Source organism: Lucilia sericata, unplaced genomic scaffold (assembly GCF_015586225.1).
Source record: "Lucilia sericata isolate MDLA Ls3-8-SP2 unplaced genomic scaffold, ASM1558622v1 Contig000021F_arrow, whole genome shotgun sequence".
Classification (NCBI taxonomy): Eukaryota; Metazoa; Arthropoda; class Insecta; order Diptera; family Calliphoridae; genus Lucilia; species Lucilia sericata.
In genome coordinates this window covers 812,116-831,629 of record NW_023994059.1, presented here as the reverse complement: position 1 = coordinate 831,629, position 19,514 = coordinate 812,116, and the positions used below count along the sequence as shown (strand labels likewise).

General features: G+C 28.4%; 2 protein-coding genes across 6 annotated transcripts in view; one reads left to right on the top strand and one right to left on the bottom strand.

The window, feature by feature from the left end:
• LOC119607992 (U6 snRNA-associated Sm-like protein LSm2) overlaps positions 1-19,514 on the bottom strand; it is a 115,329-nt gene that overhangs the window by 80,593 nt on the left and 15,222 nt on the right. The gene's annotated exons all lie outside the window — the stretch shown is intronic.
• LOC119607953 (gonadotropin-releasing hormone receptor) overlaps positions 1-19,514 on the top strand; it is a 34,744-nt gene that overhangs the window by 10,176 nt on the left and 5,054 nt on the right. For 2 of the 4 annotated variants that reach the window (XM_037962149.1, XM_037962140.1), the window contains exons 2-4: positions 1,272-1,348; positions 1,473-2,377; positions 17,966-18,149. In XM_037962149.1, coding sequence (XP_037818077.1) covers positions 1,490-2,377; positions 17,966-18,149 — 1,072 coding nt within the window. In that variant the 5' untranslated portion in view covers positions 1,272-1,348; positions 1,473-1,489. Of the gene's footprint in view, positions 1-1,271; positions 2,378-17,965; positions 18,150-19,514 lie in introns of all 4 variants that reach the window. The other 2 variants (XM_037962132.1, XM_037962123.1) reach the window with 1 other exon arrangement.

Genomic DNA, 19,514 nt, shown 5'->3' with positions numbered 1-19,514 from the left:
AAGTAGGAAAGTATAGTCGGGCATGGCCGACCATATAATACCCTACACCATGAGTATATTTAAAAAATTTTTATTTTTCATAAAGAAACTTTTACGTTGAATTTTACCTTAATTCCAACACAGAAAAAAATAATTTTAAAAAATTTTCAATTAAACGATTAATCAAAAATTTTAAAAGGGTTCAATTCATTTTGTATTTGATTCATAAAAATGTATAATCAAATACATTTCTTGTACGAAATCAATTATAAGTAGTAATTGAATATACAATTTTTGTTATAGGTTGAACTTCAAAAATAAAATAATTGAAAACGAGGTTTTGGTAATTGAAATCGTTTTTCAGTTTTTTCTGTGAAAGTATTTAAGTAATTTATTGATAAAAAAAAATTATTTTCTAAATGAGGCTTTATATAGGAGTATAGGTCAAACATGGGCCGATACTCATTAAATTTGGGAAAAGGATATATTTTTAAGTAACAGTTAGTTATGTTGAGTTTCATTGCGATACAAATGGTTACAAGTCAATTTTAGACGTTTAAGACATTTTTTGAAGGGGGGTTTGTGTGGGGGCTAGGGTCAATTAAGGGCCGATCATTACGAAAATCTGCAGTGTCATTTATACTTATATTAAACTTATTTGTGCCAATTTTTAGAGAAATAATAGTATATTTGACGTAATTATGGCATAAAAAGCCCAAGTCGGGAGGTACGGATGTATGTGGGCTAGGTGAAATAATAATAGGCTTAGTCCCTGTGCCAAAAAACATGTTTGGTCCAAATTTCATCAAATTATCTTGAAAATTGCGGCCTGTACAGCCAGCCGGATAGACGGACGGACATGTCTTAATCGACTCAAAAAGTGATTCTGAATCGATCGGTATACTTTAAGGTGGGTGTAGGACCAATATTTTTGTGTGTTACAAACATCAGCACAAACGTATAATACCCTCCCCACTATAGTGGTATAGGGTATAAAAAAAACATGTTCAAAAGTTATCGTAAATTTATATTTTAATTTCTTTATCTTTCATCTAAGGATATTTTCATAAAATAAACTTATTGAATAATTAATTTAATCCTTTTGAATTATGCAAACTTTACAATATTTATAAAGTGTAAAATGAAAAGAATTAAAAGGAAAGGAGAGAAGAAAATTGTTACACACAATTTGAACCACGATAAATATAGACAATATGACTATAATAGATAACTTGTACAAAACTTTTATTATTATTTTTGTATTTTTTTTTTTATTTTTTCTCTTTTCATAGTACACTTAAATCCAACGAATCTACTAAATGAACTTAATAATGGAAAAACATTGGAAATATTATTAAAATTATTGATGGTAAAATTCAAAATTCACAAACTTATGTTCGTATACAATTTTAATCTAAAAATAACATAAAAATCCATATATTTCCCATACAATAACAAAAACAAAAATATGACAATTAACATACGCACTGAAGTGGCAAGAGTTCCTAGAATGGGTGATATAGTCAACGTGGCTGGAGGATTTGTAAATAATCTAACAAAAGCCACACTACAAATAACCAACGATACAATTAGTTTGCTATACAACGATATCAGCAGCAATGCAACGAATACTAGTGCATTAACAACATCGATGCAACAAGAATCCACGTTAAGGAATGTTTTTAATCGAACTACCACCTCGACAACACACTCTCCTTCTACCCAAACATTTATGCCCACTTTAGGAAGATCAACAATAAATGCTGCATCAATACTTTCTACAACAGCCTTGCAATGGTTACAACAACATCCCGATTCACAATTACCTGCAACAATGAAAATAACCGATTCCTCATTGGCATTCCTCACGAATCTAACGTATACCGACTCGAATGTCTTTATACCAGCGACCGCTGGTCCCGCCATAGAGGATGATGAAATACGATTAGAACATGCACCACAACTATCCAAATCAGCAATGATTAAAGTCTACGTTCTCAGTATAATGGCCTTGTTCTCCCTTTTGGGCAACGTTTTGACAATGTGGAATATATACAAAACCCGTCTTGCACGTCGCAACTCACGTCATAGTTGGAGCGCGATATATTCGTTGATATTTCATCTCTCAATTGCAGATGTTTTGGTTACAGGATTTTGTATAATCGGTGAAGCGGCATGGTGTTATACCGTCCAATGGCTGGCAAATGACTTGACTTGTAAACTGGTGAAATTATTTCAAATGTTCAGTTTGTACTTGTCAACGTATGTTTTAGTACTAATAGGTGTTGATCGATGGATTGCAGTAAAGTATCCCATGAAATCCTTAAATATGGCCAAGAGATGTTATCGTCTGTTGGGTGGAACGTATATACTATCGCTGTTACTAAGTCTGCCACAGGTATATATATATATTTACTTATGTGCATAATATTATTATTAAGTAATTTATGTGTGTGTATAAGCAATAGAATCAGGGACGAAATCATATCAGAGAATCATAACATGTAAATTAAGAAAAAATTTTAACGAATAAGAGATTTGGCTAAAAATAGCATTTGGGAGCCAATACTTTTTAACATTAAGGTCAATTTTGAGGACGTTTTTTTGAGGAGTTAGAGTTTTACCCCCGTATTCATAAATAATTTATTTTAGGTTTCCACACAAAATACATACAATCAACCATCAACATCCTTATTGATGGTTGAGCATTTATGTATATGGTGGTTAATATGTTGTTTTTTTTTCTTTTAATTTTAATTGGCATAATTATGGAAAAACATGTAAAAGCATTAGAAATCTTAACGAAAATTAAAATTTTGGGTGTGAGTTAGTTAGTGGTGCATGTTTTTTCGTAATATTTGACATTATCAGGCAATATTTTTATGAACTAATAATGGCTATTATACAATCCCCCAACAATAAAGTAAATAATATTAACTAGAACTTTCTTTTGTGCGTCAACATAACCATTAATTAGAAAAAAATATATATGTATTTCAATGACGTTTTCCACATAATAATCCAGGAAAAACCAAAAGGTATGGAAAATGTTTGTGCACAAGGCAATTTATAAAAGTAGACACGTTTCAAATTTGTCTTAAATGGTTTGCCACTTTTGATTTTGGCCAAAATTTGTGTACGTAGTAAAATTATCTAGTAAATACGAATGTTAAACGTGCTTTTAATTAAAATTACACAAACGTGTTAGAAAAAAACACACAACAACAGAAGTAAAAAAATAAAAACATTTTTATGCAAAGTTGGCAAAGTACAAATGTAATTTAAATTAAAGTTTATTTTTATTTATTCATCTTTTTACTGCATATTTTTTTAACATTTCTCAAGGATTTCGTGTAGATTTAAGTAGAATTAAATAAATGTAAGCAAAATGTTGTTGCTCTTTTTTAAGGATTTTATAAATTACTTAAAAAAAGAAACTGTTATCTCAAAATAACAAATACCAAATGTTTGCAACTAAATTGAATAAGACAAGTTAAGTCTTATATAACCTTTAACAAAGTGCTGCCAGAATCTAAAAAAAGGTTCAAAAAAAGTGACGAAAAAAACATTTTAAAGGAAACAGTATTGCCGAAAGCAAAAATTCTATAACTTTTCATTTCACATACGAGCTGTTTTATAAAAAAAGGAACCTCCACCAAAGTAATTTTGAATAGAGTTTTGTGAGGGCGAGGGTGTAGGTGTATTATACGCAAAGCAGTTGAACGTCCTGTAGAGGCTTAAATATGTTTTATTTAAATTTTTTTTTACAAAAAACTTTTTTAACAAAAGGTTAAAATATGTTTTATTAAAAAAAAAAACTTGTCTGCTTTTGAAAGAATTTTGAATTAATTTAAAAAATACCACAGATTTGAGGTATATTTGGCATGTTTGACAACTCTTTCTGTCACAGAATTCCATTAATTTTTCAAACACAACAATTTTGTTCCTTATAAAATCATATTTAAATGTTTAAATGATTTTAATATGAGAATTACTTAATAAAAATGAAAATGAAGTAGTTAAAAAATCCGATTAAAAGACCAGCTTTAATATGGAATAGCAAATACACACACACTTAAATTAAATTAAAATGTTTTAACAATTATTTAGGTTAACTCAACTTTATATTCAGCTATACCATTATCCACACAATTGGGTAGGAGGCCTTATATTTACCCAATTTTCATAAAAACCTTAGACTAAATATCCTTCTATGGTAGCTTGGCTCAATGATGGTCTGAACACCACAGAATTTGAAAGAGCAATTAATTCTCTTTAAAATAAATCATTTATTTAACTTTTAAATTTTTTTCTTTACAAATATTATCATAAAAAAGTTATAAATAACTCTATTTTTTATACGTATTTATGACAAATAATATACACATAACCACCTAAGAAAAGATGTTGTCGTTCACATGCCCACTATGATTCATGTTCAAAAATAATTTTGTACCCATTTAATTTTCCTGAATTTCTTTGGTTCTTTTTTGTCAACAAATACTTCATTCAATGTCCGATATATTCGTCTGTTTTTTCCATGAATTCATAAATATGTATATTATTGTGTAACAAGGAAATATTTGTTTTCCGCCGATCAACGGGAAAGCAAATAGATATTGTAGAGAAATGGTAATAATTCTTAAGAGGGCTCTTTGTATTTTTGAAGCACTTGAAATAAGAAAAGCAATACAGCAGAAGTAAAGGAAAATATTGTATATACATTAGGGTGGCCCAGTTTCTGTTTAAAACAAATAAGTTTTCTAAGCCTTCTTTTGAGCCAAAAAATAATAAACGTCCATTTTGAGCAAAAAAAAGGCCCATTTTGAAAAAAAATAAATATTTAAAAAAATTATTTATTTTTGAAACAATAAAGAAATAGCTATCTAAACTCCTTTGGACCAATAGGTGAAAAGTTACACTGTATGTCAAAAATGTCCAACTTTGATCCCCTCTAAGTTCGGCAGTTCTTAACCAATAGAGCTGAAAGTTTGGTCTACTATCCAATAGTACTAACTTTGCTGCAAAATCATCCAAATCGGAAGACATCGATTTTAAAAGTTGGCTCACTTGACACGAAATCGCCCATATGTAAATGTTATGTAAGTCTTAAATATCTTACACAAAATTGAGAACATTTATTCAAATGAGACAACAATTTAAATTTTTTCTTTAATAATTACAAAAACCTTATCTTTTGATCGAACTCCCCAAATATTCACGTCAGAATTAATTTTCATTTTTATCAGCTTCCATTTGGAGACCACCCTCATGAACATAGTATATTACGGATTTTTTTTGGCTCTAGTGGTACTTTTTTGCTATTTCAGTCTGTTGTTGTTTTAAATAAATGAAAATAACCGCAAGTATTTGTTTGTATGAAATACAGTTATTTTACATAAATTACTAAAGCTTTGAGTAAAGTGCACAGTATTACGCAATAATGTGTGTACAATCGATTGATTTGCAATATATATTATATTTGACATTGAATCAAATCTAACAGATTCCATTCCTACCAGCCTTGTTACTCTTGATATATGTTTGTATGTATTTATTTTATAATTGGATTCTAGTTGATAATCCTTTTTACTTGCTTTTGTAGTTTTTTAATCTAATTTTTTATTAAATATTACAGAATATTCAAATTTTAATGAAACGTTAAAATTGGTTTCTTGTTTTGTAAATTTGTTTTAAACAAAGTTTAAAAGAAAAACTTACAAATTGGGAACTATGATCAACAAGGCTTAATATTAACAGTGATTTTTTACCTATTTGTCTGTATACCACTGTCAAAGGAATTAAAAAAATAAATAAAACAAAAATAAATTCACATCAATGGCTTTGTTTTTTTTTTTTAAACCTGTGAGTAACCATTTTTTTTTAATTTTTGTTAGACAAAAATATAGGGGAAATTTATACACAGAAAAAATTAATTTAAAAAAATTTTCAATTAAACGATTAATCAAAAATTTTAAAAGGGTTCAATTCATTTTGTATTTGAATCATAAAAATGTATAATCAAATACGTATTTAACAACAACAAAAATATAAAAAAATAAAAATTTTGTATACGAAATCAATTATAAGTAGTAATTGAATATACAATATTTGTTATAGGTTGAACTTCAATAAATAAAATAATTGAAAACGAGGTTTTGGTAATTGAAATCGTTTTTCAGTTTTTTCTGTGTACCAATTGTTTTAAAAACGGCTTTGGTAAAAAATTCAGTAATTAATGAGTTTTTAGAATTTTTTATTTTATTTGATTTTATATGAATATTCTAGAATTTTTTGTATATTTTTTAATTTCCATTTCTAGTTATTTCTTCTTTAGATACATATGTGGAACTCTTCATTATACTTTTAAAGCGACTAAAAATTTCACAGGAAAATTTCGTGGAAATATGTAGCTTTTGGATACATATTTTCAATTTAGTGTTATACAGAGAAAATAGAGAAATAAAATGTAATTCGTTAAGAATGCTTAAAACAAAAAAAAAAACGTTAAAAAAGTGCTTTTCTAAATCAGGCGTATACTTAATATTTGTAATATCAGTAAATCATTAACACGTATACGTACAAGTGTCGTTAATATAAGCAGAGCAATTTCTTAATTTGCATCAAAGAGTATATTAAAATTCAGAACAGTTTCAGATGTCACCGAAGCCCCACATCTTTGGGAAATGGAATGACAAAATTATATAAATATAGTTCTACTCTTCTTACGAACGTGAATGGTATAACAATATATTGGAATTGGTTTTTGATATGATTGATGATTGTACGAAAACATTAAAGTTACTCATATTATTAAATAAATAAACGTTTCTAAAAAGTCACTTAACTTCATCATCTGTTTTGTATAGTATTTAGTCAATAAAATTAGACATCAAAATTCGACAAATCATATTCATTTTATAACATTATTGTTAAGTTCATTGAGCACTTAACTTCTTTACTGTATTGCAAAATTATTGATTTTTTAAAACATCCAATCTAAAAAAGAACTCCCAAACCGCATGGCTACAATTTTATGAAATTTAAGAAAACGTAAATGTAATAATGATATTAGGACACCCAAGACACATACATACATACATACATATGTACATAAGTATGTAGTTACACGTATAGAAACACATTATCACATATTCAGGAATCCATATTAGTATAGACCAAAAATAAAATTACACAACATACATATAAGTTGTCGTCCTTTTCCATTTGAAATTCCATTTTCCATTTTGAAATTCTAATTTATAAAATACTGAAATTTTGTTGATTTTCCTTATTAGCAAATCTGACATACGCTTAATTAAGACCAATTTTTAACGGCAATCATTATACATAAATAAAGGGATACTCCTAATTTTTAAGTGCACGCATCAATGATACTGAATACTTTTGGAATAATTGAATTCTTATCGAAAAAATACATTAGATATTTATTCTTCTATTTCGGATTAATTCATGTTTAAAATTGAACACATAAAAGCATTTTGTCAACTACATCTTTTTTAATCAAAAAATTATAACCAATCAATTTTTAAAGTTTTTTTTTTTTATATTTGAAGTGATGAAGTTAAATAGAAAAAAAACAAGTTTGTTTTTTTGGCAATCTTTGAAGTTTTTAAAAATGTTTCTTAGAAAACTACTTAATCTTCTAATTAGAAACAAAATCAGATCAATATAATATAAGCAAGGTAAATAAACAAAAACTCTGGGCTAGTGAAAAAAAAGTAACCCAGCAAAAACTAACATTGAAGTGTAAGGGGATTAAATGCTGAAATTTACTTATCCAATAGCATTTTAAGTCAGTATTTTAACACGGTGATGACATTTGATGCAAGTACTTAACTCACGTGCTTACAAATAGAAAGTTAGGTAAGTACTTACTACGATTGCCTACAGATAAGGTGTTAAGTAAGTTTTTTTCTTCTCGATAAGAAAATATGTGCATATGTATGTGATCTATACCAGCAAGTGGTTTGTGAACAAAACGAACACATAATTACCAAACGAAATTAAATGCTTCTTGTTCTTAAGGGAGTATGATTTAGACAGAACATAGTTTACATCAATGTTAGAAAATCATATTTATAAATATACAAATAAGCCGAGGACTTGTTCTTACTTACAGAATTACTGTGTTAAATCTGAACATACATATCACTTGTATAAGATACCTTACATTGATCACCATTCAACCCAACACATTTCTCATTCACCCGACACACTCTTTTCGAAAAACATCCGACACACTTACTCTAGGTATACGGGTGGGTAAGGTCTGCATACCCCTACACCCATCCCGTATCATATACAGTTACCGCCAACTCATTTCCAACGCTTAGTCACTCCTCTGCGGGGTATCTGTTGTCTCGGCAACAGCACAGAACTTATCCCGAATTATAGACTTTAGTGTGCATCAGTTTTTTAACCAACATTCTCTTCCCGCAAATTTGGGTTTAAAACACAGCCACCACGTGCAACCCGAAGAGACCTCCCCAATAACCGAAACAAGGCAAAATCTCTCGAAACTCTGCCCTGTGGGCTAACGGTTCCCGTGGTACCAGATTCTCTGGGTCGAACCCATGTCAAATCATTCCAAGGAAAGACGGAGAATACATTTGATCATCAGGAGATGAGGGTCTTTCAAGACAACATACCCATGGGGATCTATTTTCATGCAATAATATAACTGTGATAGCGAAGAAAATACAGACAAAATATGCGGAATTGCCTTCTGTGAATTTGCTATTCAGAAAACTACTCACAAATGTGTTGAAGGTAAACAATAGTGTAATAGATACGGATGAAAAATTATTTTACTTTGATATGTACCTATGTGTGGATTAGGCAATAGGATAGATTATAAACAAATATAATGACATAGATAAACTTACGAATACATCAAGGGAACTATTTTGGAGAATTTTACGATCTTGAATTAAGAATAAATGATATATTAAGAACAACGCAAAGGACTGCCTATGCCTATGCAAAAGTTATGCATTTAATTACACAAATAAAATTGAAATAAATACTAAAACTTCGAGTACAATTTATTTTTAGATATAAAATGTTTATCTAGCCGTAACTAATGTATATTTTAAAGAAAGATTATGACCCTTATTAAACATAATCTAGAGTGAATGCAGTTTCCTTTTCAGCCAAATTCTAAGCCATATGTTGACCCATTTACTATTTTTATACATTTCAATTTAATAGTACAGCAGGCTTGTAAACTATGTTGCGAAACTTTATTAGAAACATAAAATTTCCTATTTTATTTATTTTGCATTAAGTCAACCCATATGTGTGTGTCTATAAGTATTTTTTTACATACCACATCTTTTTGCCAAACAGAAAATGTGTCATCCATATGATTTACAACACAAATTTATCATTTTACGACACATCAACCCCGAAAAGGAAGAATAAAAATTTTTATGAATGAAAGTGAAAACTGTTCATGTGTAGAGGATTTATATTTCAGGAATAAAATGCCACAAGTGTCAATGTTATAAAAAATAAACTATTGTTACCCGGAAGATGAAACGGATATTGAGAAAAATACAATGAAAGAATTTCAAGAATATTTTTGCATTTTTAATAAGTACGATAAAGTATTTTTTTTACTTTTAATTCCAACTATAAATACGCTTTATGGTGTATTTTAGTTAACTCTTATAAAGCTTACCTTCATTCCCTTCAATATCATACATCATTTTGAAATTACACCCATATTAATCTTTAGCAGTGCTGCCACAATGTTAAAATTACAAAAACTTAAATGTTCTCACGACAACAAAAAAAGTAAATTTAAGGTTAACATTTTTTTATAGAAATAATAAAATTTTTACAAGATCCTAGCAATGATAGAGAAAGTGTTTAAGAATTTCTGTGTCCTTTCCTTATGCTTTACATTCTTCTCAAGCAGAACGTTGGAGTCACCCCATAGGATGATCTTTGTGGTTCCACATCTTTAATTCAAAGTCGAACAGTTTTGTGATCGTTACCCAGCAAAAAATCTGAAATTTTTGGTAATAGCCAGTAGTTATTTCATACATTACTTGGTAATGAGTGTTCATTATCATCCACATTATTTTATTTAGCTGAATAGGTTATTACTGGTAAAGAACAAAACAATTTGGATTTGTTATGGCTCAATTGTCTAGGTCGTTTATTTAACAAACAGGGGGTTCGTGGTTCGAGCCCTGCTGGATACTGTTTATTTTTTTTTTCAAAATGACATTCATTTATATATTTTTGTAAAATGCCGTTCTCAAAATTACAAAAAGCAACATGTTAATGGAGCATCGAGTAAGCGGCTGGAGTGAGAAACACAGAAAACAACTGAATGCCTGGGTTCAAATCCCGGCCGAGAATTTTATATTTTTATTTTTTGTTTTCTACATACAAAGTCGGCCCAAAATAACTAGCTATCACATAACATATTTGTAGGTTTATTTGTAACTAGTTATTTCGCAAAGTTTTTGTAATCAAATTAGTAACCATTTATTAATTTGTTTAAGGTAGGTACATATTATTTGAACCTCGTCGAACAAAAATAATTAGTTATTCACCCCAAAAGTAATTAGTTTCCACGAGATTCCAATATTACTTTCTAGATTACTAGGTAATTAAATTTTTTGCTGGGTAAGTCAACATTTTCGAGTTGCCATCCTTTTACAGCAAGTATATTTGCTCGTTCGTTGCCGATTATTCCAGTGTGGCCTAGTATTCATACATTTCCCGTACAAATTCCGTTATCCGGGAAATTAATCAGACTTTTATTTCTAATGTTGGATCAGTTTCCTACCAGCAATTGAAAATTTTGATCCCAATATGAAAAAAAAAAATTTCCAACCTTTTCGAAATGGGTCTCAAAAATTCGTTATAAGAGTAAGTAAAGTAAAAAAATAATTTTTAATTTTCCTCGTATTTAGTACATTAATATGCATCGTTTGAGAGATATTCCTACAAAAAAGTGGTACATGGTACACCCTAATGTATATGCTTTTTTAAACTATAGTTCATATTCAGTGATGAATTAATGCTAAACATACTGTTTGTAAAACTTTGTTTTATGTGACAGAAAATTCAAACTCTCTAATAAAATTAAGAAAAGCCTTTGCTCTTAAATGTCATTTACATTTTCGTAGATTTTCAGTAGTCCTTTGCAGGTTTAATATGTAAATAAGCCAGGATTTCAAATAAATACATAAATAAATAAATTGTTTAATATTATTTTGTATAATATTATTTACACTTTTTGCTGTTTGTTTCTTTCCAGAGCATATAAAAATAAATCATTTTCATAAAAAAATAATAGTGGTGTGTTTTTATAATACAAAGATTTGATCGGTTTGTTTTTTATTGTTATACATTTTGACCTTCTTTATTTTCTTTCTCTTTTCCTTCCTGTCTGTATAGTATGACCCACATTTTCCAGATAGTTTGTTGACTAACTTTCAAAGGATAACCATAAATAATACATGGTAGTAGATGTAAAGGACATGAATAGTTAGTGTGTGGATGTACATATGTACGTTATGTTTACACTTGTACGTGACTTTATTTTTGACAAAAGAATTTCATTCAGTAAAAAATTTCCTATAGCTACTGGAATTTCAAATTGTACTTGAGTATGAGTTAAGTTAGTGACTTTGTGTGTAAATTTAAAATTGAGCCTAAGGCGAATATTTTAAAAATATTTTTAATATTTAATTTTCTAAAACAAATATTGTTGACCAATTAATTACTTTGGTTTGCTTGAAAACGGAAACGCCACAATATATGTATACAAACATTTAACTAACACTAAAACAATTGTTTAATAAAATTCATGGAATTAAAGTTACATTTTCGGATTAAAATCTCTAAAAATAAGTGAACATTTTCAGATTAAATGTACCTACGTTGTCTTAACTAGAATTAAGAGAAGTGAAGCTAATTCGCTAATTCGTTTTATTAATTACCTTAATTATTTGCTTAATGTTGTAATTATTAATTATAATACTTAAGTTCATTGTATGACATTTTCTTTTGAATTTCTAAAATATTTAATTGAAAACCATAAGTCATTTATGTAGATAATTCTTTATAAATAGGTTCCGTCCTATTATGAATAAAAATTAAAGAATGTTCAGTATGTAAATATGTATAATAAAATATACATGCATATTATAAATGCAAATATGTACATATGTGTTTATGTATTGTTTATACATGTATTATTTTCCAATAATATGACCACCGTATTTGAATAAGTATGTATGTATTGATGTATGGGAGGGTTCAGAATATGAAATTATTTATTTTTATATTTTTCCATTTACGCATATGCATACATGCATACATATATACATATGTACATATGTATTTTAATATCAATCATGTGTGTATTTTGCACATAGCAAAAAAAGGATATTTTTATTATATATTTTCTTAAGACAGTGCCAGTGCTTAAATCGGCTATGAATATTTGGGATATTCACGCGGTGTGCTATCGAGTCTTATTTTTATGATAGTTTTAAAAATTAAAAAGTCCTTAAATAATTAATTTATTTATAAAAGTTTTTAACTTTTATAAAGTTAAATTAAAAAAAAAATTATACATTTACCCCCTTATTCACAAACAAAATTTTTATTTTATAAACAGTTTATAAATTAGATTTTGTATGGAAATTTTGTTTTATAAACCTTTTATAAAATAAAAATGTTGTTTGTGAATAAGGGGGTTAAAATTAGGGTTCTATAGTTGAAACGAAAAGTCGACTTTTCGACTTTTCGACTTTTTGCATTTAGTTAAAAGTCGACTTTTCGACCTTTCGACTTTTTCCATTTTATAAAAAGTCGATTTTTCGACTTTTCGACCTTTTTCATTTATTTAAAAGTCGACTTGGACTTTTCGACTTTTAGTATTTTATAAATGGTCGACTTTTCGACTTTTCGACTTTTTCCGACTTTTTCCGACTTTTCGACTTTTTTCGACTTTTCGACTTTTTTCGACTTTTCTACTTTTTTCGACTTTTTCCGACTTTTCGACTTTTTCCGACTATTCGACTTTTTGATTTTTTACGACTTTTTGACTATTTTCGATTTATTTCGACTTTTTTTCGACTATTTTCGACTAGTTTTTTACTTTTTTCGAGTTTTTCCGACTATTTTAGAGTTTTTGACCTCTTTTCCACTTTTTTAAAATTTTCGACTCTTTTCGACTTTTCAACTTTTTTCGACTTTTCAACTTTTTTCGACTTTTCGACTTTTTCCGACTTTTCGACTTTTTTCGACTTATCGACTTTTTTCGACTTTTCAACTTTTTTCGACTTTTCGACTTTTTTCTACTTTCCGATTTTTTGACTTTTCGACTTTTATTTACAAAGTCGACTTTTCGACTTTTTTCATATACGATAGTCGAGTTATCGACTTTTTTGAAACAAAATAGTCGACTTCGACTTTTCGACTTTTTTCGACAAAAAGTCGATTGTTCGATTATTCGAAAGTCGATTTATAGAACCCTAGTTAAAATATAAAAGGAAAAAATTTGGTTTGTATACTGTAGCCGACTGGCAGCCACCGAACGGCTGTTATTGTTTATGCTTTTAAACAATTTCTTATATGCCAAGAAATATTTTATAATTTTTATAAAAATTTTTTTACTTGTTTTTGGCATTTTTATTGAAAATATTTGTAATTTTTATAATTGAATTTTTCTTTTCTCAGCTGACTCAAATTTTAAATAGAACACTAACTTATGAGGGTTGCTCACAGCAGTCATAATTTTTCGTGTGATTCTTTTATGATATATGACTTTATTACGACCGTGTAATCATGTAATCTTCACAGTGATATTTTAAATAAAACTTATTTTATTAATTATTGAATTGAAGTCTATATTCACTATTTTCACAGTCTGTTCCTGTATGACTGGAAGGAAAAAAGGCTACTGCTTATGTTGAAATTTCAAGTGGGCTGGTTGCCACGCCTACTTACTAAATAACTATTAAAAGTCGTATATCTTGGAAACTGGTGCAATTAGAGTCCGCAAATTTTGCACGGACAACTTTGACATCTATAAGAATATTTTTGGACAAAATGGGCGGAATGGCTATAGTGGGCGTTGCACATTCCATATTAAGAAAATATCAAATCAGTATATCTCAGAAAATAAAACAGAATCCTCAAATTTTGTCGGAGCCCATTAAGTCTCAATATGATTATTTAGGATAAAAAGTGGGCGCACTAGCAGCAGGGGGCGTGGCACCTCCCATATTAATTAAATGCAAAAATTCGTTTATCTTGGATTAGAGTTAAAATATTAAGCAGAAATTTGTCACCGATTATGGCCAATAGGCTAGGTTTATTTGGAAATAAATTAAATTAAAAAAATCTTCAAATTTTGCACGAAGAACTTTAACATACATCTAAACATTTTGGGTGATAAATTGGCAGACTACCAATGGGAGGAGCGGCACCTCCCATATGAATTAAATCCAAAAAAAAATTATCTGGGAAACTAATAGAACTATATTCTTAAAATTTTGCACTAAAGACTTTCATATTCATATGAAAATTTTGGGAAAAAAGCGGACTTTCATGGGGGGGGGGGGAGCTTGGAACCCCTTATAAATTAAATAGAAAAAATTGTATATCTGTGATACTATAGAAGCTATATTCTTCAGATTTTACATGAAGAACTTTGACATTCATGTGAACATTTAGAGAAAAATGGGGGATTTGCCCCTCACATATGAATTAAATACAATACAATATTATTCACATTTTTCATAGCTTAAATTAAAATCCTTATCAGCGTTCGGAAAAATTGGCGAACTTGCAATAATTTGCTTAAAAACTTCTATTTTTTAGCGTTCGAACACCCTGTTTTTTTTGCAATTATCTTGGAAATTAAAAATTGCTCAAAATCAAACTTAGCACCTATTATAGGGCTAATTAAAAGCTATAAGTAACGACTATTGCCAAAATAAAAATTACTTTTATTTTGACATTTTTATCTCTTTAAATGTGTTTGAATGTCGAGTTCGACATTTTAGAATGCCCATATATTAAATTCCTTTGCGAGATATGTACAATGTACATATTTATATAAAAACAAATTTAGAAAACCTTAAGGATAGTTTTATCCAGCCCAAAATACTCATGTTTTTGTTGGATATTTAAAAATCTTGAACATTTTCCAAAATCTCCAGCTTTCATTAAGCTAGTTAATTTTTACATTTGGTTTAATAGCAAATCTGTAAAAGATTAAATGTTGTTTAGTAAAAACATATAAAAATCTCTTATAAGAGTTGTGTTAATAAAAAAACCAATTTAACATTTATACATGATCTCAATGCGTAATAAACTTTATTTTTTATGTAAATGAAACTGATATTGGGAAATAATGTGAATGTCATGTGTATTCATCCACCCGTATGTTTCGGCATCAATATCAAATAACATTTGACTGGAATTTCTTTCGGTTTAATAACTTGTTTCCTTACATTTGTTAAGTCGCAGCAAAATAGTATGGGAACTCGTAACAATGTTGCTTGTAGATGTAATAAATATAAAACCATACTAATATTATATATTACTATGTAGTCAGGATTATAAAAAATTTTGATTGAAAATCATCAGTTGGTACACAACAATTTTATCGGCATAAAAAGGATTTTTATGTGGCATCTGCAGTAGATTGTTTTTTGTTTGTCTACATACCATATTATCTTTAAAATGAAATACAACTCAAACAAAAACACAAAACCTGATTGCTATTTGTAAGTTACTTAGGCAAATGATAAATATTACTGTGAAAACATTTTCATTTCCTAAAAACATTTTCTAACAATTTAGTTAAGCATAAGTACAAAAAAACATTAAATACACTTGCCCAAATAATTGTAGGTCAACTTAAATGTGTAAATAATTGTTAGGCACTTACTTATGCCTCTGCTTCTGCTTTCTCTACAGACTTATTGTAATTAAAGTAACATTTTCTTTTTTGAGTTAAATCCTTATACTCCTTTACTAACTCTCTGAACCATATTATATAAATAACATTGTATACTTGTACTAATGTCATTTGCTAATTACTGAAGTTTTTCTTATTTGTATTATTTTATTTTACTTCTTTTGCGGCAACTCTGTTTTAATTAATTTTTCCTGTTTTGATTAAATAAGTGAAACTAAATGACAAAGTATGTATTTTCTTTTTGTTCTATTTTACACTTAAGTAAATCAACACTGTAATTACGTAGACAATGTTTATAATGTACTTGGTAATGAAACAGAATATTAAAGAACTGGGAAAATTATTATTTTTTTTTTCGTGCAAATAAATTTATACAAATGCATTTTTATATGCTACGTACACTACTATAGTGTGAATGGTATTAGAGCCTTGGAGCTTATGTATGATTAAAATCGGAGTCTACATAGTATCCGTACAAAAACGGTCTAAAAATATGAATGTATGTAATTTCATTTTTCATTTCCAGCTTAATAGTGTAGCAGTGAAATGTAACCATGAATCCGTATATTCATTCCATTATGACACCCACCAACCATATGTTGCAAGACCAATAAAAAAAAGGGGGAAAAAACAAAACAGACAAGTAAGAGTGTTATATTCGGCTATGCCGAATCTTATATACCCACCAAATTGAATGAATGCCGTAAATGAAATGCTCCTCTGTAACCATCAGGGAGATTTTATGGGGAATACAACGATGAAGTACTCGTAATTTTCTCATAGCGGCTTTATATATGAGGAGAACGTTCAATTATGGAAAGATGTCCTTATAACCTTATATGGGGATAGACACCATTATGGACCGATCCACTTCAAATTTGGAAGGGATATTTTGGCTCATATAAAAAAGTTATTTATGTTGAATTTCATCGCGATACTCGTATTTTAAGCCGGTAATTTTCTGAAGGGGACTTTATATGGGGGATAGGGGAAGTTACCATTCCGCATGAAATTCGTTTTTTGGGGGGCCACTTGTATGGGGGATATGCGAAATCGTGGACCAATATTGCCGATTTGCAATACCAAACAAACATTACCTATAAGGAATATTTGTGGACATTTTCAACTCTCTAGCTCTTTCCGTTCGGAATCTATCATGCTTTCAACAGACAGACTGACAGACATGGCTAGATCGTCTTAGAATTTAATAAGTATTAGAATATATATACTTTTGTGATTCAACGACCAATATTTCGATGTGTTACAAACGGGGTGACAAAATCAATATACCCCCATTTTTTTGATGGTGGGTATAAAAAGGAAAAATTTAAACTATCCAAAAGAAAACTCTGGAATGTCATAAAATGTTTCTTGAATGGCTCCCGCATCACTTTTAAATCCAGTTCTTAATTAAGTAGAATTTTTTTTGATTGGATATTTAATTATTTAATTTATTTTTTTTTTAGAAACAATCGAATACAAAATACCATTTGAACACTACTAAAGTAATGGGTAAAGCACCATTACAGAAACCCTTAATTTTAACGTAATTATTTTTATTTACAATTTCGTTTCATTCGGATCAGAGAAACAAATTTCTTATTTATATATATGTTAAGTTATTTCATTAAAATTTAAACAAAATTTGTACTTTTCGTAAAAATGTTAATTTCTTTCGGAATAAAATCAGTTGGAGATTTAAAAGTGTAATTACATAATTAAGAAACCAATAAAAACTTATATTGAAAAGTAATGAGTCAAAAAAAGCTATAAAAAGAACTTAACTACTTCCTCAGAGGTAGTTGATTAACGAAAATACGAACACATTTCTCTTAAATATTTTCTTCATTTTTATGCGCTTTAATATTTATTGATAGATTTTTTCAAAGAAAAGTTTATTAAATACATACATATAATAATGTAATAATAATATACTCCATTTTCCCCCTTTATCATTGATTTTTTTTTTTTTTTTTGTTTTCGTTTTCGTTTTTCTTACAGTTTTTTATATTTCGTGTTGCACGTGGTCCTTTTATTGAAGAATTTTATCAATGTGTAACACATGGATTTTATACGGCTGAATGGCAGGAGCAGCTTTATGCCACATTCACATTAGTTTTCACATTCCTTTTGCCATTGTGTATACTATTTGGAACGTATATGTCAACATTTCGCACCATTTCAAGTAAGTAAAAACTAACTTTTATCTATGATTTTTTCTTAAAGAAAACTTTTTTTTGCACTTAATGCGTGTAGTTTTAAAAACTTAATAAAAAATTGTGTGTTAAATGTTAAGAACAATATACATATGTATACATACATAAATATGTATGTATGCATGCTTTCAGACCAGATTTTAATTCTAAATTTGTATATATTTTTCCATGTCTCAATGGTTTATTAAAGAAATGTTCCAGTTTAAAAACAATTTGATTTAACTTAAACAAAGATTTGTTCACAAAAATAAACTTTAGTTTATAAGTAATCGGAGTAGAAAATCATTATTTACTTTGATTTACTCAGAATTACTAAAAATAGTGGTTACATAAAATACACTGTAAAATACTTAATGAGTTTGAATGAGCACAGCTTTTGAACATTTAGAATATTACCAATAATTTTCACAACTAGTCTTATAGTCTTATAAAATGCTTTTAAAACTCTGTTACCACGATTTCTACAACTAATCTAGAAAAAAAATAAAATTTCTGTCATCAAAAGCAATAGAAGTATTTTAAATTATTCTGTCAATGATGTATGGATGAAAAAAATTATATACTTAAATGTGTATTGTTAAGTTTCAGTTTCTACTAAGTTAATCCACCTACGTGAAGAAAACAATAGATTTTCCATTAACTCCTACTACATCCGGAAGATGCCATTGACAGCAGTTAATCACAGATGCGTTGTTTAGGTTTTAAGATGAAAGCCATTAATAATAGAATTTAGCTTTAAACCCCTTTTCATACTTATTCCATTTAATTTTGATAAAATATGATTGTTACACACTTTAAAGGATATTCTCAGAGAAAGCTTAAACTTTGTGTGATTCGTTAGTTCTTATTTATAGAAAACATTCAATAAATCGTTATTTCAGAAACTTATCAGACGCACGCAAATGCTTTAAGTTGTTAGTATATTAAACTAAGAAAAAAAACTTGAAATTTAAATTTAAAAACCAGAGTCTAAAAAAATATTATTAAACTTGCTGATAAATTTCCTATAGAATCTGCATAATGCAAAACTAAAACAGCAAACAAATAATATGTATTTAAAACCTGTCATAAAAAGCTAATTTTTAAATATACTATTTCTTTCCAAAATGCATAAAATAAAAAACAAATATTAATAAGCATACGTTATCAAGATGTAAACCCTTATCCTAATATTCTGACAGAACTTTTACCTAATAAAAAGCATTTAAACGTTTTTTACAGGTAACTGCATTAAAAGTGCTGATGTTCTTTCTCAGAGTTATAAAAGATAAACATCAGGAGTCACATTGTTGTCTCCCTTAAATTCTATAATACCCTTCCAAGTGGATAGTTTT